Raw genomic sequence first — 25,448 nt, forward strand, 5'->3', positions numbered from 1 at the left:
GAAACAATAAGAAGGAGCAGATGTAGAAAAAGAGATTAGAAAATAACATGAAAACTGTAAGAGAAGATGTAAGTAGAATAGAAAACTGAAAACAGGACAAGTTAAGAAACAATATTTGAATCTCTTCCATAAATGTATATGTTTTCTCCACTAGAATAGATGTCAAAATCTTATAGGTAGTAGACAAACATGTTATAGGCTGGTAGTTTTTTTTGGTCTTTGGCTTCGTTATTTTTGGGGAGGAGGTAAGTAATACCATTTGCCATCCAATGGAGAGTTTTTTCTGGGTCTTTCATAATACTATTAAATAGTATTACTAACATTTTGTGTGCAGACGAGAGTGATGAGAGCCAGAAATTTAGTACTCTATCAATACTAGGGGATTTCCACTTATGAGCCTTCGTTAGTGCCCTCCTTAGATTGGCGATTGAGATGTCTTCCCATACCTGTTCTTGTAGATTTTTGTAGGTGTCTTGGGTGCGTTTGATCCAGTCTACGTTTTCATTGTAAGGTTTCTCATCACTCCAGATCCCTTTCCAAAACTTCTTCCATTAGGGATGGATTTTTAATGGTTATTTTTTTCTTTCCCTATTTCTCTGTAAAATGATTTGGCATTGGATTTGAACATCTTATTTTGCTTGTAGAATTTAATTATTTTCTCAAATCTGCGTATTCTCTGAGCTTTTGCTAGAACTTTTTGTTTAAGTGTTTCATTCGCTGACATTAGTTCTTCTCTTGTTGAGAGTCCATATTTTCTCACAATCTTTCTGCCTTTTCTTGATCTTACACCGTTTCCAGAGATTAGCTCAGTTAATATTGATATTTTTCTTCAGAATGATTCAATCTCAGTTTCAATTCTACTTCTCTAGTTTGATTTTCTTTTCGAATTTGGTATTGTTGGCTTTTTGGGTGTTAAACAGCATCTTTCGATTACCTTAGCAACAGAGTAAATAATTTCATTTAACTTATTAAGATCGGGTTTTAGTTATTGTATGATCTCTTGTGTAACACAGTTGCCAATTTTTATTTTCGTTTTATGCTGGTGTGCATTTGAGAGTTTATGGAGTGGTTCCCTATCATCCATATTTGTATGCCCTACAAATGAAAGCTCATTCAGAACTTCCTGCTTCATTTCAAAGATAGATTTTCTGTGTTGTTCAGCAAATATGTGGTCTTCAAATTCTCTTTCGACATCATTTTCCTGGCTGTTTTTTCTAGGGTCATTATATTTTCCTTTTTCTTCGGGCTCTTGAGTGGTTTCGGCAGATGGTCGCCTTTTAGTCAATGCTTGTGGTCCAACATTCCTCTCCTGCTTTGTTATTTCTTTCCTGACTTATATTTAGGTCATTCTCTACCACATTTTTAATAGAGGTTAATTCTGCATCTGTGAGTCTGGTATTTCTGAAGATATCTCTTCTAACATTTGCTAATCTGTTTTCATCTAGATTTGGTCTGCTAGCTGGATTCCGGCTCCTCCAAATTTTGTAGGAGTTTGCGGTGTGTTTCTCTTGGGTTGGCCTACTTAATGCAAAGTAATAAGCGTATATTACTTCTTTATATTCTTCCCGGTTCCATTTAGTTCTTTTACATTTTTGATTTTGTGGTCGTTGTGGTGGTGAACTTTGGGGGCTTAATTTGGTACAAATCCCATTTAAGTGACCTTCCAGGCTCGTATTCAGGGAAGATATTCTGCCATTTGAAAATTTTTCGCCATCAAGCTGACAGGCATGCTTCCAGAATAACTATTGGACAAGCGATTCGGTGTACTGTTTTAAGTAAAGTCAAATTATTATTAAATTTTCATTTTTTAAAAAGAAATTTTTATTTATTTATTATATATTTTATGTATTTTTTTTTAACCACTAATCTTCATACAGGGGCCGCATTTATCATCATTAGCAACAGTACCAGTAATCGTAGTAGCAACAGCAATATCACTATCAGCAGCAGCAGTGGTAATAGTAGTAGTAGTAGTGGCAGCAGCAACAGTAGCAGTACAAGTAGCAGTAGTAGCAATAGTAGTAGTAGCAGTAGTGGCAGCAGCAGCAGTGGTAGTAATAATAGTAGTAGTGACAGCAGCAGTAGTAGCAACAGCAACAGCAGTAGCAGTAAGTGCAGCTCATGTATTTTTTTGGGGGGGGGGATGGGATGGGATCAGTCAAAAAGAGTTCAAATGTCTACTACTACTAGCAGCGATCAACAGCAACAGTGACTTTGAAAAGAAAAATTAAGGAAGGGCCGACTTACTCTGTTCTGTATTATTTGTGAGTAGAGAAGTTGTGTTCGACCAGAGAGAATCTATTATTATTATCATTATCCTATTTATTTATTCATTTTTTTTTTCCACGTGCATTTCTGTTATTGCAATAAAAGGTATGTTTGCATATTTTAGCTAGTCAGGGAGAAAATAAAGGTAATATTGTAGAAATTAAAGTTGACTTTTCTTGAGATGTTCTTTTGTATGTCCAGTTAGAGAAAACAGTTGTGTTTTTGCAATAAAAAGGATGCTTACGTTTTTGAATACTCGGAGAGAAAGGAAAGAAAAGACAAGAGTCAAATTTTCACAGAAAGTTTTAAGATTCACCGAAGATGGCCTTTTGTATGTCCACACAGAGAAAACTATGTTTTTAGAATAAAAAAAAAAAGGATGTTTACTTTTTCAAATACTCAGTGAGAGAGGAAAAGATGAGCTGTTGTGAAAACTGTGTTTGAAAACTGTAGATATGTAAATTTGTAGATTTCTAAATTTCTTAACTTATTTTGAAGGGAATTTTAAATACTCACAGGATATTGTAGGTATTCCAGTCTTCAAGAGTTGTTTTCTCCCCGTTGTCCTGCTGGGTCATATTAGTGTTTCTATGGCTTTTGGCTACTGAATGGTCAGAGCAGTGAGGAACATGTCCAGCCGCTGTCAAGGCTGGCGCTCCTTCCCTATTATTATTATTATTATTATTATTATTATTATTATTATTATTATTATTAGGTGGCAAGCTGGCAGAATTGTTAGCATGCCATGCAAAATGATTAGCAACATTTTGTTCATCCTTACACTCTGAGTTCAAATTCCACCAAGGTTGACTTTGCCTTATATCCTTTTGGGACTGATAAAATAAGCACCAGTTGAGCACTGGGGTCATTGTAATTGACTTAACTGCCCCCCCCCACCAAAAAAAAAACTGCTGGACTTGTGCCAAAATTTGAAACCATTATTATTATCATTATTATTATTATGTTTGACTTTTGCTTTGTATTTGTACAAGTTGACTCCAAGTCTCACCCAAAGGCCTCAAGAGACAACAACTTAGAAGTTCAAGTTAGTGTTATGCCTAGGGTGTCATATATTTGGTTTTGCACATAGTAAAATTATAAGTTTGTTTTAAAATTTGAGATTACATAGACAGTATTTTACGTAGGATATGGGCAGTTCCCATGAGTGCTATCTTTTGAATTTCTGCCATTTTGGGGTTTCCTATTATTATTATTATTATTATTATTATTATTATTATTATTATTATTATTAACAACAGATTTCGCTACTGTTAAATATTATTATCAGTAATGTGGTACACATGAATCCAAAGAGACAATCTTCAGTAATGTGACACTTCTCTACTACTACTAATAATAATAATCCTTTCTACTATAGGCACAAGGCCTGAAATTTGGGAGAGGGGAATAGTTGACTACATCAACCCCAGTACTCAACTGGTACTTAATTTATTGACTCCCAAAAGGATGAAAGACTAAGTCAACCTCGACAGAATTTGAACTCAGAATGTAGCGGCAGATGAAATAGCGCAAAGCATTTCGCCTGGCGTGCTAACAACTCTGCCAGCAAATAAATAACTGTTGATGGGAATTAAGAGATATTGTCATGAAAGCAGTGTACAAGTGGATTCCAAGGCACAGTCTTCAGTAATGTGATGCCATCGCAATGACAATGACAATCATGGCTACAACATGACAACAGGAGCTGGTGAACCAGGGACTAGCATCAAGTTCCAAAGTCTGCTTTGGCAAATTTCCATTGGTTGGACACCCATGCTAACACCAACCACTTTATACTGTGCACTGGATGTTTTTTTGTTTTATCTGGTACTGACATTAGTGAAGTGTAATTGTCACCCATTACACATTCTGTGTGAAAAAAAGCAGAGCATAAGTCAGCATGGGAAGCAAATCTTAAATGCAATCAGCTGACACGTTCAGAAGATATGACTGTGATGGGGATTGGACATGTAAATGTGCCTGGCAACGTTTCTTGTGTGGAAACAAAATCAGATGTCAAGGTACTGAGCCATACAGAAGAAAAGACAAAGAAAAAGAAAGTTGTATGGCAAACCCACCTTATCCATGATAGCAGAGAAATATTTCTGTTTAAAAACAACGATGATCATGGTAATATGATGATGACAATGATGGTGGTGGTTATGACAATGATAGTGATGATGATGATGATGATGATGATGATGATGATGATAACGGATGATGATAATGGTGGAGATGTTAGAGGTAATGGTGATACAGATCCTGGTGGTAATGATGGGTGGGGGTGGTGATAATGATTGATGTCATAGTCGTGGCTGTAGTAGCAGTGGGGATGATGATGATGATGATGATGATGATGAGGAGGAGGAGGAGGAGGAGGAGGGGGACAATGATGGTGGTTGTGGTAATGATGGTGGAGTTGATATACAAGAAAATTGTCTACTAACTTATGGTACTCGTCTGTGCTTTGGCCGTCCTGTTTGGGAATGTAGTATGGTACTATGTAAGGACAACTGAGGTAGAAGTTAGCCAATAGTAGTTCACCAAATTCAGGAAAATTCTGCCACAAACCAACAGCAACGAGAGCAATGGCGAAAGCAGATTCATGACTGGAGGACACTTGTTCTGCTCCTTTTTTCTGTTATTTGAAAATAATATACATAAATAAATGTTATTTTGAAGAAAAAACAAATAAAAAACAAAAACAAAATCTCCTGCATAGCTGCAGGTGACTGTGTGGTAAGAAGCTTGCTTCCCAACCACATGGTTCTGGGTTCAGTCCTACCGCATGGCACCTTGGGCAAGTGTCTTCTACTATGGCCTTGGGCTAACCAAAAGCCTTGTGAGTGGATTTGGTAGATGGAAACTGAACGAAGCCCATCGTATATATAAATATATATATATATATTTATGTACGTGTTTGTCCTCAGCACCATCGCTCGACACTGATGTTGGTGTGTTTATGTACCTGTAACTTAGCAACTCGGCAAAAGTGACATAATAAGTCCTAGGTTTACAAAGAATACATCCTGGGGTTGATTTTTATGACTAGAAAACCCTTTAAGGTGGTGCTCTAGCATGGCTGCAATCAAATGACTGAAACGAGTAAAAGACTAAAAAAATATCTTTATTCTTTATCATCTTTTATCTTTTACTTGTTCCAGTCATTAGAGTGTGGCCAATGTGGAGCACCACCTTGAATTTGAAGAATTTTAGTTGAACAAATTGACTCTAGTAATAACTGCCAGGTTACAGGGATGTAAACACAGCAACACCAGTTGTTAAGTGGTGGTGGGGAAACAATCACACATGCATGCATGCATATATAAAAAGATGGGTTTCTTTCAGCTTCCATGTACCAATCTATTCACAAGGCATTGGCCGGTGCACTGTTATAGTAGAAGACACATGTACAAAGTGCCATGTAGTGAGAACTGAACCCAGAAGCATGTGGTTGGAAAGCAAGCAAATTTCTTACCACACAGCAACACACACACAATAAATAAATAAATGTTTATCAGAAAATGAAACATGTACTTACAACTATCATTTTTGCAATAAAGAATATAGCATAAGTGATTCCTTCGGGTTGTTCTTTTGTAGAGATATGCTTATTGGAAACCTCAATTGTCTGTCCCTGAACAAGCATTGTTAATTTGGTTAGTTTATCCTTCAAGTGGGTTCCACTTACAGGTGAAATGGCATTAATTAGCGTGTTGGCTGCTTTACGAATACTGAACACATATTCTTTTAACTGAAAGAAAAAAAAAAAAAAAGGGAATGAATTATCTTAATATATAAAGCTGAACTTGTGTATCTGTGTGAAGCCTTTTTAAAAGTTTATAGAAATTCACATTTTCCACTTTTTTGTAAAATTTTTTACATCAATGGAATTTTCTTGATGTGAACTTTCCAGTGCAGTAATTAGATTTTTAAAATTCCATTTACTTTGTGTGATTTAAGGGAGATTTGGCTGTTGTTTCTAGCAACTTTTATATTTCTTCCCTTCTACCTGTACCGGTGTTCTTACACATCGATCACGTGCTCAACATATAATATAGAGAGTAAGAGTAGAAGAGGGAGGGAGAGAGAGAGAGAGAGAGAGAGAGAGAGAGAGAGAAAGTGATACATACAAAGTCATAGATTAACTTGCTTTAAGACTATTCTTTCCTTCTATCACCCACATTTCTAATGGAGTTCACTGATTTGCAAAGTATTGTCCTGTAGTTTGTATATTTACAAAACATTGACGAACATGAGTTATATTGTACAATATTAACTGATGATGATGATGGTCATACTTGGTAATTTCAGGCACTCCCTTTAGATGAAGAATAGAATATAATGATTTCTGAAGCAAAGTACTATTTACAAAACAAAAACCCAAAGGCTGACATCCCATTGCTGTTTAACTCCAGGTAAGAGGTTATCAAGCAGATCTAGGATCAAACACATTCCAGTTATGAACAGGCAAGTCATTGCTTTTTCTTTCCCAGTCTCAGTATATTTAGGATGTATCTCAGTCCCCCTCAAGAAGAGGCAGCAAACTGGAGGGTAATTTAGCTATTTCTTTGAGTCAAGTGACAATACGAAAACTCTTAGCTTGATATTCCATTGTTTAGTTTCGGTGACAAAGTGACAATCAAATGCCATGTCACAAAACATTGCTTAGCCAATGGGCACAGGAAATAACAAAAGATATTTTAATTAGTTGCCATAATGATTGTTAACCGGGTCAGCATGAATAAGAGCTTATATTGTACTGTTGCTACCCTTACTGTTTTAACATCTACTTTTCCATGCTTGCAAGGGTTGGTCAGAGTTATTGAGGTAGATTTTTGTTGGCTGGATGCTCTTCCTGTTACCAACTAATACCATCATTATTTAACGTCCGTTTTCCATGCTAGCATGGGTTGGATGATTTGATTGGGGACTGGCGAACCCAATGGCTACACCAGGCTCCAATCTGATCTGGCAGAGTTTCTACAGCTGGATGCCCTTCCTAATGCCAACCACTCTGAGTGTAGTGGGTGCTTTTTACGTGCCAACGGCACGAGGGCCAGTCCAGCGGTACTGGCAACAGCCATGCTCAAATGGTGTTTTTTACATGCCACCTGCACAGGAGTCATTCCAATGTTTTGTTCACATGCCACCAGCACAAGTGCCAGTAAGGCGAAGCTGGAAACCATCGCGCTCAAATGGTGCTTTTTACATGCCACCAGCACGGAAGCGATGTATATATATATATATATATATATATATAGTTATATATTTGACAGGCTTCTTTCAGTTTCAAAACTACTTATGAAGCCTTCATCAGGTTTGGGAGTTCTGGGGGCTGAATCCACAACCATATGGCAGGAGAGCAAACTTCTTAAGCACACAGCCATGGCTACTCTGTCTGTCTGTCTGTATGTATGTATGTATGCATGCATGCATGCATGCATGCATGCATGTATGTATGCATGCATGCATGCATGCATGCATGCATGCATGCATGTATATATACTACACTCCGAAAGATAGTTGAAATTTACAGAAAAACTGAAGATGAAGACAGGTGTATAAGCAACAAGCTGGTATATTAGTTTGAGGCCCAGAAAGGTGAGAAAGTCATTTAAGTTTCGAGCCTACGCTCTTCAACAGAAACGAACACAAGGAAATAAACAGAGAGAGAATGAAAAAAACTTGTGGATTTAGCGATCAATCATGGCGATTGGTTGCAAAAAAGTAGTTGGACAGGAGAGCAAGGAAGAAGGAGAGATAGTAAAGTACTGGTGATCCCAAAATGAAGGTGTGCATGTGTGTATGTATGTGAGAGTAAGCGTGTGCATGTGGATAAAGGCTAGTGACTTTGACATGTGGATGTGTGCGTAAGTATGTGTGTCTGTAATGTGTGGGTGTGTATATGATGTGGATACTAGGAAGTGTTCAGTGCTAGTGTGTGTAGAGTAGTGTGATGTGGTATAGTGGTGTGGGGATGTGAGGGTGAGGTGCAGGTGGAGTGTGGAGGTAGGGGTGAGGCATGTGGTAGTGAGATGTGTGGGTATGGGTGGAAGGGTATCAATGAAGGAAGAAGTGGGTAGGAGTGAAGAGAAGAAATAGGTGTCAGGGCAAGAGAGGAGAGAAGAGGTGGGTAAGAATGAAGAGAGGAAGTATGTGTCAGATGAAGAGAGGAGGGGAGGGGAGTTGAACCCATGTGGTGCAAAGGAGCAAAGAGAGAAGATTAATTCCTGTTCTCTCTCTCTCTCTCTCTCTCTCTCTCTCTCTCTATATATATATATATATATATATATATATATATATAATGATAATAATATTAGGGATAAAAATCCAAATTTACAAGTAAAAACTCAAATTCAATTTATCAAAAATGAAAATTAAATTAAGTTTCACAGTATAAAATATATAAATATATAGTATTAGAGAAAAGAACCAAAGTTCATGAACTCATCCATGAAAATCCACAGTCACATATAGAAAAATTAATAAGTAAAACACGATAGATAAGTATAATATAATACAAAGTAAATATCATAAGTTAAAGATAATAAAACGACTACACATGTTTCATAACCAAGTTTTCAAATAGAAAATAAAATATATTCAAATTGATTAAATCGATCGAAAATCAATTCTATTCAAAAATAGATAATATCTCCTTAATTCATTAGTACATAAATTACAAAAATTATTACCTATACGATAGGATTTCGCCTTACAAACTATCTCTTATTGTAAAATGTACTTAATATTTTTAGATTTAAGTTCCCAAATATATTTATTAAGGCCAGTAGAATTAATCAAATTTCTATTCTTAAAGGAGTGCATATGTTGAGCCACCTGTAATTTAGTTTTATTAGAAGTCGATCCTATATGAATCTTATTTAAAATATAACCATTATGTTTATTCCTGTCCATTAAAGTCACTTTGCATTTATACACGACATCCTTCAAATTGCATTTATTATTAAATTTACATTTAGTCTTATCTCTACATGTACAATTAATTATATCCTGGTCCACATTATTATTATTATTATTATTATTATTATTAGAATAAGTATTTAATTTATATTTATAATACTTATTTAACTTAAATCTATTAAAAGAAGAGATAATGTTACTAACATTATTAGTAGTAGAATAACTTACACCAAAATTATTAGTAGAAAAGATGTAATATTTTTTATTATCTCAAAGGAATATATCAATAACTTTTAAAATTTCCTTGATAATGTTAGTTAACTTGAACACCATATGGAATGATTAGCCAAAGTTTGTTCTTATTATAGATATTATTGTATTTATTATTATCATTAAAAGATATAAATTTAAATCTATTGTTGTCTCCATTACAATTATGTTTATGTAATTTTTTATAATTGGAAGAAAGTAATGATATTCTCTTACCTATAGTAAATGTTAATGATTTTTTAATTGAAGGTAGGTGATTACTTTTCGCATAAATGTATTTAATATTTTCATTAATCTTATGGAAAGGTTGGGTATTACCTGTAGATAAGTTAAAATTAGCATCTAAATAATTTATATTATAGTTCTCATTATAAATAGTAATCTTTAATCCATTTCTTTTGAAAAAAATGTATATTCTCTTCTTATATCATTCTAGTGTTCTATTGGTACAAGTCTTAGCAATAAAAGGCCATCCCTATATAAACCACCCTCCAATTTTAAGTTTTCAAGTTGAAGTTCTGATAATAAATATATACCTACTAAATTAGTTACCTGTCCTGAATCGGGTGCCCCCACTGGTATATCAAAATAGTCCCTAGTATCTTTCCTAGCCCACAACTTATTATTATATTTAATCAACGATTTCCTAGCCATTTTAACTACATTGACTTCATCATAAGTCATACCTACCTTTTTCATTGCATAAATTAGGGCCTTATTAAGTACAATCTCATTAATAGAAGAATAATAATTATCAATATCTATTTGAATAAATTTATAACTATTTTTATCTTTAATATTAAACCATTTTAAAGTATCTATAGTACTATTCCATAATTTAAGGTAATTAAAATCATTTAATCTATTAATATATTTATCTAAAATGATCTTACTTAATTTACCTAGATCTGATTTACATGGACAAATAAGCCTAACTTTAGGGTCAGAATAAAAATTATCCTTATGGTCTTTCAAAGTAATTCTAGGGTGCAGAGTTACATAAGTTTCAGTCTTATTATCTAATTCATATTTTAACATTATTAATTTAGAGGCCTTATTTATAGAACATAAAGTATTATCCGGAACAATTTTATATTTTTTATTAATTTCTTTCTCTAATAGGTAATCATGTAATTTGACATATAGTTCATACAGGTTCCTAGTTTTATCTGATTGTACTATAATTCCATCCATATTTCTAAATTGTTTTATTTTAATAGCTAGATTTCTTAAATAATCATTATGTCTATTTGGGTATTTTTGAAATTTAATATTTTTCACTACCTTCCAAATATTATCCTCTAAAATCTGCAAATCCCTATTATACAGGGGTTCTTTTCTAGATTTAAATTTAGAATTAATATAATCTAAATTATCTACATCATTATTATTAGTAATATTATAATTGTCATTAAAATAGACTTTCCATTTGATTCGAGTAATAAAATCCTTAATATTATTAATAAGTTTTAAAAAATATTCATTTCTAGATGGAATGGGGATATCCTTCGAAGATCAATTCCAAAACAGTGGCTCTATTCTACCTGTAAATTCCATAACTAACTAGAATTGGAAGTTAAATACAAACAATAGACGTTAAATATAAATTGGAAAAATAATAATAATAATATTAGGGATAAAAATCCAAATTTACAGGTAAAAACTCAATTAAATTCAATTTATCAAAACTTAAAATTAAATTAAGTTTCACAGTATAAAATATATAAATATATAGTATTAGAGAAAAGAACCAAAGTTCATGAACTCATCCATGAAAATCCACAGTCACATATAGAAAATTAATAAGTAAATGCACAATAAATAAATATAATATAATACAAAGTAAAAATCATAAAATAATGATAATAAAACGACTACACGTGTTTCATAACCAAGTTTTCAAATAGAAAATAAAATATATTCAAATTGATCAAATCGATCGAAAATCAATTCTATTAAAAAATATAGCTAATCTTCAGGTCAAAATACAACAACAATAATAATAAAAAGAATGTATATATCAACCAACAATAAATAACAAATGAATGTACATAAAAATACTTATTATATTAAGATAGAAAAATGTTAAACAATATTATTAAAAAGAAATTTAATACTAATCATATCGAATATTATAAACGTGACATAATTAACTATACGTTTATTATAATATAAACTAACAGAAATATTAAATGCAAATCTTATCTTAACAAATCTTTCGTTTAAAATACAATTTAAACGAAGTTTTAGGTTAAACTAAAATTATAAACGTAAAATAAATAACTTTAATTTTAATATAAACTAATAAAAAATTAATTTATAAAAACAACTGGATCTTTCTGAATTGACGGGCGCCACTTGTTTTCTGAACGAAGCACTTTCAAACTTGGGATACTGGAAGAATGTGTCATAAAACATCTTTTTCTCTTAGCCTTCTTAACAAAACTTTCTATATTGCAAGTTATTTCATGTTAAAGTTGTCGTATTTCTGTAATTTCAGCCAATCACTGACGTCTATTCAGCTGAATACAGTTACTGCTGTTTTTGTAAACAATAATTTTTGCTAGTGTCAAGATCGTTATTCCTTGGTAATTATATCGTTATTTCCTAGTAAGGGTTTAGGGTGTTAGGGTTCGGGTTTTAGAGTTAGGGTTATGAGTGAGGTTATGGCAAAAATAATCATAACCCTAACCCTAACTCTAAAACCCGAACCCTAACCCTAAAATCCTAAAGCTAAAACCAGTACAAACGCACGAACGATGTCATAAATAACAGTACCACCGATAGTTGTTGATAAACAACGGCACTAATTTTATTCAAGGGAAAAGATCCCATGACACCATTAGCACATGTTGTTTACATTCCACGGCAGTAATTATTTTCACCTCAATAAACGCCAGTGATTGGTTGAAATTACCGAAATACGACAATTTTTTTACATGAAATAACTTCGAATACAAAAATTTTTATCTGTTCTATAACACAAAATATACGAGTATACGAAGTTTGAAAGTGTTTCACCACGCCCATCAATTCAGAAAGATCCAAACAACTATATCACCATTAAATAAAAGAAAAAACATTTAACAAAATTATTGAAAAGAAATACAAAATTTATCTAATCAAATCTTTAGTTTAAATAAAATTATAAGTGTTGTACTATTAACTTAACCTTAATTAGAATATTAACTAATAATCAAAGAAATTATATTAAAAAACCACTTATTTATCTCATAAATCATAAAGAAATATTAAACAATATTATTGGAAATAAATGCAACACTAATCTAATCGAAGTTTTGGTTTAAACTAAAATGATAAACTTAATACTATTAACTTAGTGTTAAATAAGGTATTGGCTAACATTAAAATATCAATTGAATTAATATAAAAATACATATTTTTCCAAACAATGATAGAAAATCATTTAACAAAATTAATGAAGATAAAAGCAATACTTATCTCAACAATACTATAGTTTAAACAAAAAATTTTAGATATTAAATTCAGAACTAAGCGTTCATTAAAAAGAAATCGTGTGAAGATATTGCGTAAAGAAAAAGAATAGAATAAAGAGATATAAAAACATGAATGAAAGTTTTATTTATAAAATCATGAATGAAAATTAAAATTAATATAACTTAAATCATAATAAGACAATTAACTATATTGTAAACATTTTGGGAGAGAGAGAGAGAGAGAGAGAGAGAGAGAGAGAGAGAATCAATGGGTGAGACCCAGAAATTTTCAGTATAGAAAACATGTAGTAGTGCTCAAATGATTTGAACTTACACTCTGAAATCCAGGTGAGCTGATATAGATATAATGTTGCAAATATATGAATAAATATGCTTGGGTTTCATATATAAAATATACATACATAAATGTACACATGTAAATATATATATATAGGGATATATATATATATATATATATATATATATATATATATTTATTTATTTATGTGTTTCAGCCAAGTGGCTGCGGTCATGCTGGTGCACCACCGTATATATATATATATATTGAGAGAGAGAGAGAGAGAGAGAGAGAGAGAAAGAGAGAAAAACAAATACTACAAATATTCAGAAGATGAACACTCATCTACAAGCATGTACTCCATGTAAATTTATTCTATAAATATATAGAATATCTATATGCTTATAAACAATTCAATTCTGAATATATTTTCATACATATGTATATGTATTTTACTGTCAAGTTTAAGCATGTTTATCTACATCTCTATATCTCTCTCTCCACAACACACACACACACACACACACACACACACACACATATATATATATATATATATATATATATATATATATATATATATATATATAAATACAAAATGGGACAAGAACGCAAAACATCCAGACAGTTAGGTGATACAAGAAAGGGACAACAAAACATCCAGATGGATGACACAAAGAAAACAAGGACGAGTCATTCGGAGTTTTCTTTCCTCAGTCCAGTTTCAGATCATCTTTGCAATTTTGGCTGGTTATACTCGAGATTGCTCCAACCTGGCCAGCCCCAAGGAAAAACTAAGCTAAGAACATTAGATTCCTTGGAAGAAAGCAGCGAATGTGTACGCAAACAAAGACAGAAAAAAAAACGGAGAAAGTTACACAAATACAAATAACAGGACATAGCAACAGATGTCTTTCGACTAATGACAAATTAAATTAAGCTGGCATGTGTGGAAGTAATACGGCAGGGATACAAAATTTTACATGCACAGGGAAGAATATAGATGTTGCACGGACATACACACACCTTTTTACTTGTTTCAGTCATTTGACTGTAGCCATGCTGGAGCACGACCTTTAGTCGAATAAATCAACCCCAGAACTTATTCTATTGTTCTCTTTTTGCTGAACCGCTAGGTAATGGGGATGTAAACACACCAACATCGGTTGCCAAGTGATGGTGTGAGGACAAAGACAGACACAAACAACAAACACATACATACACACATATATATATATAAATATATGTATTTATATATAGTTAATACTGTGAAACTTAATTTAATTTTAATTTTTAATAAATTGATTTTGAGTTTTTACCTGCAATTTTGGATTTTATCCCTAATATTATTATTATTATATATATATATGGCGGACCTCTTTTAGTTTCCGTCTTCCAAATCCATTCACAAGGCTTTGGTCGGCTAAAGGCTATAGTAGAAGACACTTGCCCAAGGTGCCACACAGTGGGACTGAATCCGGAACCATGTGGTTAGGAAGCAAGGTTCTTACCACACAGCCATTCCTGCGTCTATATATATATACATCATTGCTATTATGTGAAAGTGTCCTAATTCCAAAACCTTGCTTTTTCGAAAAATGAAAAAAGAGCTTCACCATTCCGTAGCAAAACTGTTGTACTACACTTTGACAATTTTTGATATCTTGGCATCTGAAGCAGCTGGAGATAGAGTAGAAGAACCGGCTATTACAAGCAAAAGAACCGGCTATTACAAGCAAAAATAAATATTGAAAAAAAACCAAAAAAAAAAACCCAATTGGCCAAATTTGAACATACAGCAGTTTAACATAATAACAACAGTATGTGTGTGTGTGTGCATGTGCATCCATCTGTTGATTACACCACCTGTCTTCGTCTGTTGCTTTTTTCGTAAATTCTCCTATATATATATATATATATATATATATATAACTTGCACTTTCATAAATTTAAAATTCTATAAAAAGTGCAAATACTGGAAGGAATGAGTTTTCGTTCATAAATTTATAATTTTTGAATTATCAAAGAATGAACTATTGTTTTAATTAGATAAAAAAAAAAATATGGCATGGTTTATATTCTGAAAACTCATGTTACAAATTTTAAGATCTGAAGTTGTAGGGAAAAAAAAAGTATTAAAATAGTGCAACATACCTGAGGATTTGTTAGGAACGGTTCAAGACTTTTTTCCACTTTTTTCAGTTTATTCATTAAGCGTAAATATTCTTTGGGAACTGCAGGATCAATACATTAAGAGAAGAATTTGAGTGAAAAAAGAGAAAAATTATTGTGTGTATATGCATCTATCTGTCTCTCTGTGTTTGTGTGTATGCACCTATCTCCCTATATATATATATATATATATATATATATATATATATATATCATCATCATCAAAGGTCTGTTGCCTTACTGGCATGGGTTGGAAATATATATATATATATATATATATATATAGCAATAAAAAAATGGAGGGGAATATGTGGTACTCATCAACTTGCAGACATTGTATTATGTCAATTTGCCTGTTTATTTTTCAACTAAGAGGACAATAAAAACAATATACAAACACATGTGACATATTATGTCATATCAGTAATTAAAAAGGACATCTAGCGACCAAAAATGGGACAATGACTTACAGCTGTTTCAGTCTAGTGGTGACTTGCCTCATTCTATCTATATAACTCCGGTAAGCTGGAGTAATTGATTGATGAAATGGATGAAATAGAGGTACGGATACATATTATCCCTTAGTGGGTTGGATTCACAACCACTAACTTTCTTGGATTATATATATATATATAAATTTGTTAAAATGGAAAACAAACACCAAGGCAAGACATCTCAAGTGATACATGTTATTATTATAAAAAATTATTAAGCAATTTTTAAAGTCTTACAGCTGTTTCTGGGATATCCCAAAAACATGTGGAATATCCCATCATCGGAGAGAGATGGTGAGATGATGGGGTATTCCACGTTTTTGGAATATCCCAGAAACAAGTGTAAGATTTTATATCTGCTGTATCGGAATTCTACAATAGTTCCATAACTCCTGTCTCAGTTATGGGCTTTGAACCCTGGTAATCTGTTACAGAGCACTTACCCAGCATAGCCATCCGTTTAGATCACCTGTGAACTAAACCCCTCTATTATATATATATATATATCATCATCATCGTTTAAAGTCCGCTTTCCATGCTAGCATGGGTTGGACGATTTGACTGAGGACTGGTGCAACCGGATGACTACACCAGGCTCCAATCTAATTTGGCAGAGTTTCTACAGCTGGATGCCCTTCCTAATGCCAACCACTCAGAGAGTGTAGTGGGTGCTTTTACGTGTCACCCGCACGAAAACGGCCACGCTCGAAATGGTGTCTTTTATGTGCCACCCGCACAAGAGCCAGTCCAGGGGGCACTGGCAACGATCTCGCTCGAAAACCCTACAAGGCCAGTCAGGCGGTACTGGCAACGGTCACGCTCAGGATGGTACATCTTATGTGCCACCCGCACAAGAGCCAGTCCAGGGGCACTGGCAACGATCTCACTTGGCTTGCCGGGTCTTCTCACACACAGCACATTTCCAAAGGTCTTGGTCAGTAGTCATCGCCTCGGTGAGGCCCAATGTTCGAAGGTCTTGCCTCACCACCTCAGCCCAGGTCTTCCTGGGCCTACCTCTTCCACGGGTTCCCTCAACTGTTAGGGAGTGGCACTTTTTCACGCAGCTATCCTCATTCATTCTCACCACATGTCCAAACCAGCGCAATCGTCTCTCTTGCACACCACTACTGACGCTTCTTATGTTCAGCTTTTCTCTCAAGATACTTACACTCTGACGGGTATGCACATTTACATTACACATCCAACGGAGCATACTGGCTTCATTCCTTGCGAGCTTACGCATGTCCTCAACAGTCACAGCCCATGTTTCACTGCCATGTAGCATGGCTGTTCGTACACATGCGTCATACAGTCTGCCTTTTACTCTGAGTGAGAGTCCCTTTGTCGCCAGCAGAGGTAAGAGCTCTCTAAACTTGGCCCAGGCTATTCTTATTCTAGCAGTTACACTTTCAGCGCACCCACCCCCACTACTAACTTCGTCACCCAGATAGCGGAAGCTATCAACTACCTCTAGTTTTTCTCCCTGGAATGAGATAGAAGTTGTTTCCTGTTTGTTTACAGTGTTTATTGCACCTGAACATCTGCCACATGCAAAAACTAACTTTGTAGTTAATCTGCCTTTGATATTGCTGCACCTCTTATGTGTCCATAGCTTGCACCGGGTACATCTTATAGAGTTACTACCTACTCCTTTACTGCATACTGAGCAGGGCCATCTACCTGAAGGGATTTGTGTTTTATCTACCTTATTACTTATTAGGATTTTGGTTTTTGCTAGGTTGACTCTAAGGCCCTTCGATTCTAGTCCTTGCTTGCACACCTTAAACTTCTCCTCTAGTTCTGATAGTGACTGCGCAATTAGTGCAAGGTCATCAGCATAGAGGAGCTCCCAGGGGCAACCTGTCTTGAATTCCTCTGTGATCGCCTGGAAGACTATGATAAATAGGAGGGGGCTGAGGACGGAACCTTGGTGGACCCCTACTTCTACCCGGAATTCATTACTGTACTCATTTCCAACCTTCACCTTACTGACAGCATCTCTGTACATGGCTCGCACAGCTCTCACTAACCATTCTTCTATCCCAAGTTTCCTCATTGACCACCAGATAAGGGATCGGGGGACCCTGTCAAAGGCTTTCTCCATGTCAACGAAGGCCAGGTACAGAGGTTTATCCTTGGCTAGATATTTCTCCTGCAGCTGTCTCACTAGAAACATGGCATCAGTGGTGCTTTTACCTGACACGAACCCAAACTGCATCTCATCTAAATTGATTCGCTCCCTAATTAGTTGGGCTATGACCCTCTCCGTAACTTTCATAACCTGATCTAACAGCTTGATGCCTCTGTAATTATTAGTATCTAAAGCGTCACCTTTACCTTTGTAGCAGTTTACTATGGTGCTGCTACACCAGTCATTGGGTATGACTCCTTCGTGTATCACCTGGTTCGTAATACGGGTGACTAGGCTGTAGCCAACACTGCCAGATATTTTGAGCATCTCTGCAGTGATTCCTGATGGGCCGGGGGCTTTCCCTGTCTTCATACTCTTAATTGCTTTATCTACCCTGGTACTGTCAACTCGGATAGCTGGTCCCTCTGTTGGGTCGACATACGGCAGGCTCTCTTTCTCCCATTCATTCTCTTTATTAAGCAATCTATCATAGTGGCATCTCCAGACCTCTTTCTTTGCAGCCTCATTTAGTGCAAGCGTACCAACATCCATGCGAACACATTTCTCTCCTACAACATCACTATTCTCTCTGTCTTGCAACACGAAATACCTCGAGTCTTTGGTCCTCACGGCGCAGAACATTGGCAAATCTTTTATCTGCTTCCCCTCTGGCTAAATAAACCTGTCGCCTAGCTTCCCTTCTGGCAGATTGGTACAATTCCCTGCTACCACCGTTCTTCCAGTCCTTCCAAGCCTGTTTCTTTTGTCTAATAGCCCCGTCTACATCCTTGTTCCACCACCACGTTACTCTGGGTCGAGAGGGGACTTTACACCAGCCACAGATCTGGTCTGTGGCTCTCAACAGGTTGTCCCGCAGAAATCTCCAATTGTCTTCCACGTTGTATGATGCTATATACCCTTCTATTTCGTCAAATGCTTCAAGTAACTTGTCTCTAAATCTCTGTCCATTTGCAGGGTCTTTAAATTTCCATACCCTTCTCCCCCAGGCCGGTCTACTTCTGGGCACCCATATTGTCTTGATCTCGAAGTCGCTAACTACTAATCTGTGTTGGGGTGTACATTCTTCGCCAGGGAGGGTTTTGGCATTTATAAGCCTCCCTCTTTCTCTAGTTCTGGCGAGGATGTAGTCGATTTGGCTAGAGTGTCTGCCGGATTGGTAGGTGACTAGGTGACAGGCAGGTTTCCTGAAGTTGGTATTGCAAACCATAAGATCGGTTGCATCACAGAACTCCAGCAGTCTGGTTCCCTCCTCGTTGCGGGAACCGAAGCCATAGCCTCCATGTATGGCATGGAAGCCTCCAGCACGACGTCCGACATGACCATTGAAGTCACCAGCCACAAAGAGAAGGTCTTTGTCTCTTGTCGACGAGGTAGTTTGCAAGAGGGTGTCATAGAATTGGTCTTTCAGCCCATCCGGGAGCCCCGGTTGAGGGGCATAGGCTGAGATGACAGTAGCTAGCCTATGATGAAGCACTAGTCTAATCTTAAGTACTCTGTCACATACTCTAACTACCTCGATTACCTTATCAACCCATTTCTCTGCTAGAAGTATTCCTACGCCCCCGACTCCGTCAGTGTTCCCTGCCCAGAAAAACTTGTACCTGTGTTCTTTGCCTGTGAGGAACCTCGCAGAACCTCCTCTCCATCTTACTTCTTGGATGCAGCACAGATCTACGCGTCGCCATTCAAGCATCTCAACAATCTCACCAGACCTACCTTTCAGCGTGCCGACGTTGAGAGTGCCAATCCTGACAGTGTGGGAGGAGTGGGTGTCAGAGGAGTGGGCCCGTGTGACCCTGGGATGGGGGTAAGCAGTGTCGTGAACCTGAAAAGAAAGCTTGCATTTGGCAGAGTTCATAAACAAAAACAATACCTACAACCTTCATATACTACCCAATCTTTATGCGCTATAAGGTCGATAAGAGGGGGGGTATAAGGTCACAGGCAGTGTTCGCAGAAGATGATCTAAAAAGACTTCCGGTACTGGTGGAGGGGGTGGGAGGGCGGGTGTACCACGGGCTAATGGAGCTTTGTCGTGGGTTCTATTAGCATAGAGATTCCAATACGAAATTGTGGTGGAGTTAGAAAGCGAGCTGGTATACAGGTATGTTGATGCAAACAGGAAAAATAGAACTCAAAATATGAGTATATGTACATCATCATCATCATCATCGTTTACCGTCCGCTTCCATGCTAGCATGAGTTGGATGATTTGACTGAGGGCTGGTGAACCAGATGGCTACACCAGGCTCCAATCTGATTTGGTAGAGTTTCTACAGCTAGATGCCCTTCCTAACACCAACCATTCCGAGAGGGTAGTGGGTGCTTTTACATGCCACCGGCACGAAGGCCAGTCAGGTGGTACTGGCGACGGCCACGCTCAAAATGGTGTATTTTATGTGCCACCCGCACAAGAGCCAGTCCAGGGGCACTGGCAACGATCTCGCTCGAAAGTCTTTACACATGCTGCGGGCACAAGTGCCAGAAAGGCGACGCTGGGCACAGGTGCCATCCCGAAAGGTCCTATATATATATATATATATATATATATATATATATATATATATATATATATATAGATAGATATATGTGTGTGTGTGTGAGGGGGAAATCCTTAGTGGTTAGGGTGTTGTACTCATGATTGCAAGATCATGAGTTTAATTCCCAGACTGGACTGTGTTCTTGAGCAAAGCGCTTCATTTCATGTTGCTCTGCAATCATTTCAACATCTGACATGTGGCACCCATTTGCACCTGTACAGGTAATGTCGATTTGATGGAGGGAGTGAGCTTATGTCTACACAAACATTTGATCACTATAAGCAAATCATCTGTGTGGTTGTTCGGTAAGAAATTGTTGAACCCTCATACGTCGTCTAATGATGGGAGAGTCCATTGTGTATATATTTCATTTTTGTATATGGTTTGCAAGATTCTTTATGTGAATTCGTGTGTTGAAGCATACTTTTTTTGTGCCTGATGAGAGTCTTTCTGTTCTAATGACTTATTAATTAACACACTCACCGGTTTGATTTCAACCCATTTACTTATTTATTTATTCTAAAATTTTTGTTGCTTCTTGCAACCTTTTCAATAGTCGATGACTCTGTCCGTTATCAGAGCTGCATTCGTTTTGTTTGTTTGTTTGTTTATGAGTATGTGTGTGTGTCTGTGTGTATTTGCGTATATACTTGTCTCCTTTTGTCTATGTATATGGGTTTGTGTAACTATGCATGTGCCTCTGTTATGTATGGATGTATGTCTCCATATGTGTTCTTGTGTGTGTGAGTGAAGTGTGTGTATATATGGTCATGTGTTTCAGTCTTTTTTTGTGTATGCATGTCTGCCTCTATTACTTATGTACCTATCTCTCAACTTATCTACTTGCTCACTTACATATCCATTTACCTACATATATATATGGTATGTAAGATTAATCCCTGGTGAGACATCTAGAAGCATTGAGCAAAGACTAAATGAACATTTGAGACAATATGATGACAAAAAATAGTCCTCCATACTATACCAACATGCCAAAGACCAACATGGAGGCACACTGAGTAGACTTGACATCCGCATTTTATTCAAGCACCTGAAGGGCCAACACTCAGACAAATACAGGAGTATGTCCTCATAAATGAAACATCCCCAGTACTAAACAGGAAATACACATAGTAGGTAGTCATACTCCAATACTCACAGTTTATACATACACAGGTAGATTTGTTAGTAGGCTGTTATGTAGATGTGTATGTGTATATATATATCATCATCATCATCATCATTGTCGTTTTACGTCCGCTTTCCATGCTAGCATGGGTTGGATGATTTGACTGAGGACTGGTGAAACCGGATGGCTACTCCAGGGTCCAATCTGATTTGGCAGAGTTTCTACAGCTGGATGCCCTTCCTAACGCCAACCACTCTGAGAGTGTAGTAGGTGCTTTTATGTGTCACCCGCACGAAGGCCAGTCAGGCAGTACTGGCAACGGCCACGCTCAAAATGGTGTATTTTATGTGCCACCCGCACAAGAACCAGTCCAGGGGCACTGGCAACGATCTCGCTCAAAAGTCCAATATATATATATATATATATATATATATATATAAAAGTAGGTAAATGGATATGTAAGTAAACTGATAGATAAGTAGATAAATAGGAACATAGGTAATACAGACAGACAAGAACACACACACATACATACGCAAAAGAAGACTGAAACACATGACCATATACACACACAAGGAGATAGAGGTACACAAACACAAACATTAATATGTAGAAAACATACAAAGTACATACACGCATACACACATACATACGTGTATACACATACACACAAACAAACAAAAAGAAAGCGGACAGAGTCACTGGCTACTGAAAAGTTTGCAAGAAGCAACAAAAGTTTTAGAAAAAATAAATAAATAAGTAAATGAGTGGAAATTGAACTGGTGAGTGTGTTAATTAATAAGGCATTAAAACAGAACGACTCTCCCCAGACACAATAATAAATATATATATATATATATATATATATATATATATATATACTTACATACACACACACATTCAAGTATATATGTAATAAGTAATAATCAATTATTACCTATATGCTTCATTACATGATGGCTACTTGATAAAATCTTATAAACCCTTAATTTTATAATATAATATTTATATTACAGTCATTTCATTGTTTACTTTGATATTCATAAATATGTTTGACACATCCTTAAATATATTTTGACCTCACTTAGTCTTTACATACACACACACACACTAATGTACATAAATATATACTGATCTAAGCATTTTTGTCCCTTCTTGGAGCAAAATAATACTAATGATTTTTTTTTATATAAGACAAAAGACAATTCAAAACGAGAGAGAGAGAGAGGGAGAGGGAGAGGGAGAGAGAGAGAAGTTTGCTATAGAATATCAGACCTTTGGCCTTGGTATTATCTTCTGGCTCTTGTGGTTTTGGTGGCGGTTTCTGAAAAGAAAAATAGAAATACAATCAATAACCAACAACCAACAAAATAATTTTGAGGTAGGTGAGAAAATAGATGGAGAAATTGCCAATATGACACTAATATGTGTGTGTGTGTCTGTTCAATTATAATAAAAACAATTTTACATTAGTCTGAAAGGTTACTCCATACTTTTGTAGAATACAAATTTATTATTTCGTTTTGGGATTTAGTTTGCAATATTCTTTATGTGAGTTCGTGTGTTGAAGAATATTCTGTTGTGTCTGGGGAGAGTTATTCCCTTTTAGTGCCTTATAATTTAACACTCACCGGTAAAATTTCCACTCATTTCCCTCTTCATTTTTCTAAAATTTTCATTGCGCCTTGCAACCTTTTCAATAGTTTAAAACTTTTGAAAAGGTTGCAAGGCGCAACGAAAATTTTAGGAAAATAAAAATAAGAATAAGTGGAAATTTTAATGGTGAGTGTGTTAAATTATAAGGCACTAAAAGAGAATGACTGTCCCCAGATACAGCAGAAATTTATTATTGTTAAACAAGAGTATTGTTATTATTGACTGTGAACAACATTCTTGTTCAGGAATAATAAATATATATATACATATGTATGTATACATAAAATAAAAACAAGATGAATAGTGTTTAAATTTACAACAATTGTTTTGTTAGGCTAATTTAAACAATAGTCAACTTGTGACAGGCCAGTATTCTGACAAGTGGAGTTTTACAGTTAAGGTACCAATATATAGAAATCCATCAAGTAGATGTGTGCTGAGCTGGCAATCACTTGCAGTATAGATTAACAAGGTGAAGAAGATATAACTTGTAGTTCATATTATAAGATAACAGACAGACACTTAGAGAATGAAACTTAGGTTAAAGCAGACAATTTGGTCAGTTTTGTATAATACTTAATTATTTAGATATATATATATAGGCACAGGCATGGCTGTGTGGTAAAAAGCTTGCTTCCCAGCCACATAGTTCTGAGCTCAGTCCCAGTGCATGACACCTAGGGCAAGTGATTTTTACTGTAGCCTTGGGTCAACCAAAAGCCTTGTGAGTGGATTGGTAGACAGAAACTGAAAGAAGCCTGTCATATATAAATATATATATATATATATATATATATGTGTATATATTTGTGTGTGTATCTTTGTGCCTGTTTCCCCTGCCCTGGCCAACTGTTCGACAACCGGTGTTGATGTATTTACATCTCCTAGCTTATTGGTTTAGCAAAAGAGATTGATAGAAGTACCAAGCCTAAAAGAGAAAAACAGTCATGCCTGTTCAACATCTCTGCTAAAAATGATCAACTGGAAGATGGTAATACCAAACAATTTTATCTCTATAGATGATTTTTTTTGCATAGTATGCCATTCAAGGCTATGAAAACAACCTTGAGTGCCACTGTAAACAATCTAAGTTATTAACTATAAAGACAATGATCTAATTGTTATTATGGCAATGGAAAACACAAGTTCCTGCATTGCATCTAAACAACAAGGAAACAAGTAACAAAAGTGGAACATTGCCAGAATCTCTGATATCTTGGTATGCTACCAGACCATGGTCTGACATTTACTCTTACATAATAATATGCAAGCCAAAGTGAGTACAATGGAAAATATTAAACAAAATTTAACGGATTCTCAGTGTGGATGCAAGTGGATCCTAAACACTCAGAATGACAGAACTGGTCAGCAGCAGCAAAATATGTGTATTCATTGTGGACAAGACCAGAGTTTCTCACAGAAGGGGCCCATACATAGATAATTGAAAACAAAAGGTTACAAATTATAATAATGTTTGATAGTGTTAAGATTGCTTTAAAATTGTTAAACTTGATCAAGACCATAGCCAAAGGGCAAAGTTAAATGTTTGAAAAATCCGTTTTTATTCTCATTAATAAAAGATGGTGGCGGTGGTGATGGAGTAGGTAATTCGTCATCATCATCATTTAGCATCTGTTTTCCATGCTGGCATGGGTAAGATGATTTGACTGGAACTAGTAGGCCAGAGAACTGCACCAGTCAGTTTTAGATCGGTTCCTTCAGCTGGATGCCCTTTCTAATGCCAACCACTCTACAGAGTGTACTGGGTGCCTTTTACAGTCACCGGCACTGATCATGACTATGATTTCACTTAGCTTGACATGTCTTCTCAAACACAACAAATTGCCAAAAGTCTTGGTCACTGGCTCTGTGAGACTCAGCATCTGAAGATCATGTTTCCTCACTTCATCCCGCATCTTCCCAGGTCTACTATTTTGTTTTTGTGGATGGAGGCAGTGGGGTCTTCGGTATTTGTCAGTTTGAAAACTGTTGGAATAGACCTTCACATACAAGATTGGATGGTGGTGGTGTGTGTGTGTGTGTGGGGGGGACTGAAAAGTTCCTGGTTTTGGGTAAAAGAAAAT

At 35.7% G+C, this 25,448-nt stretch overlaps 1 protein-coding gene across 2 annotated transcripts in view; it reads right to left on the minus strand.

Moving 5' to 3' along the window:
- LOC106867813 (mRNA export factor GLE1) overlaps positions 1-25,448 on the minus strand; it is a 92,097-nt gene that overhangs the window by 11,871 nt on the left and 54,778 nt on the right. For both annotated transcript variants that reach the window (XM_089364931.1, XM_089364932.1), the window contains 4 exons: positions 22,984-23,032; positions 15,376-15,455; positions 5,810-6,022; positions 4,716-4,906 (listed from right to left, as the gene is read on the minus strand). In XM_089364931.1, coding sequence (XP_089221057.1) covers positions 4,716-4,906; positions 5,810-6,022; positions 15,376-15,455; positions 22,984-23,032 — 533 coding nt within the window. The remainder of the gene's footprint in view (positions 1-4,715; positions 4,907-5,809; positions 6,023-15,375; positions 15,456-22,983; positions 23,033-25,448) is intronic.

This window comes from Octopus bimaculoides, chromosome Z (genome assembly GCF_046866305.1).
Source record: "Octopus bimaculoides isolate indiv1 chromosome Z, ASM4686630v1, whole genome shotgun sequence".
In the NCBI taxonomy this organism is placed as follows: Eukaryota; Metazoa; Mollusca; class Cephalopoda; order Octopoda; family Octopodidae; genus Octopus; species Octopus bimaculoides.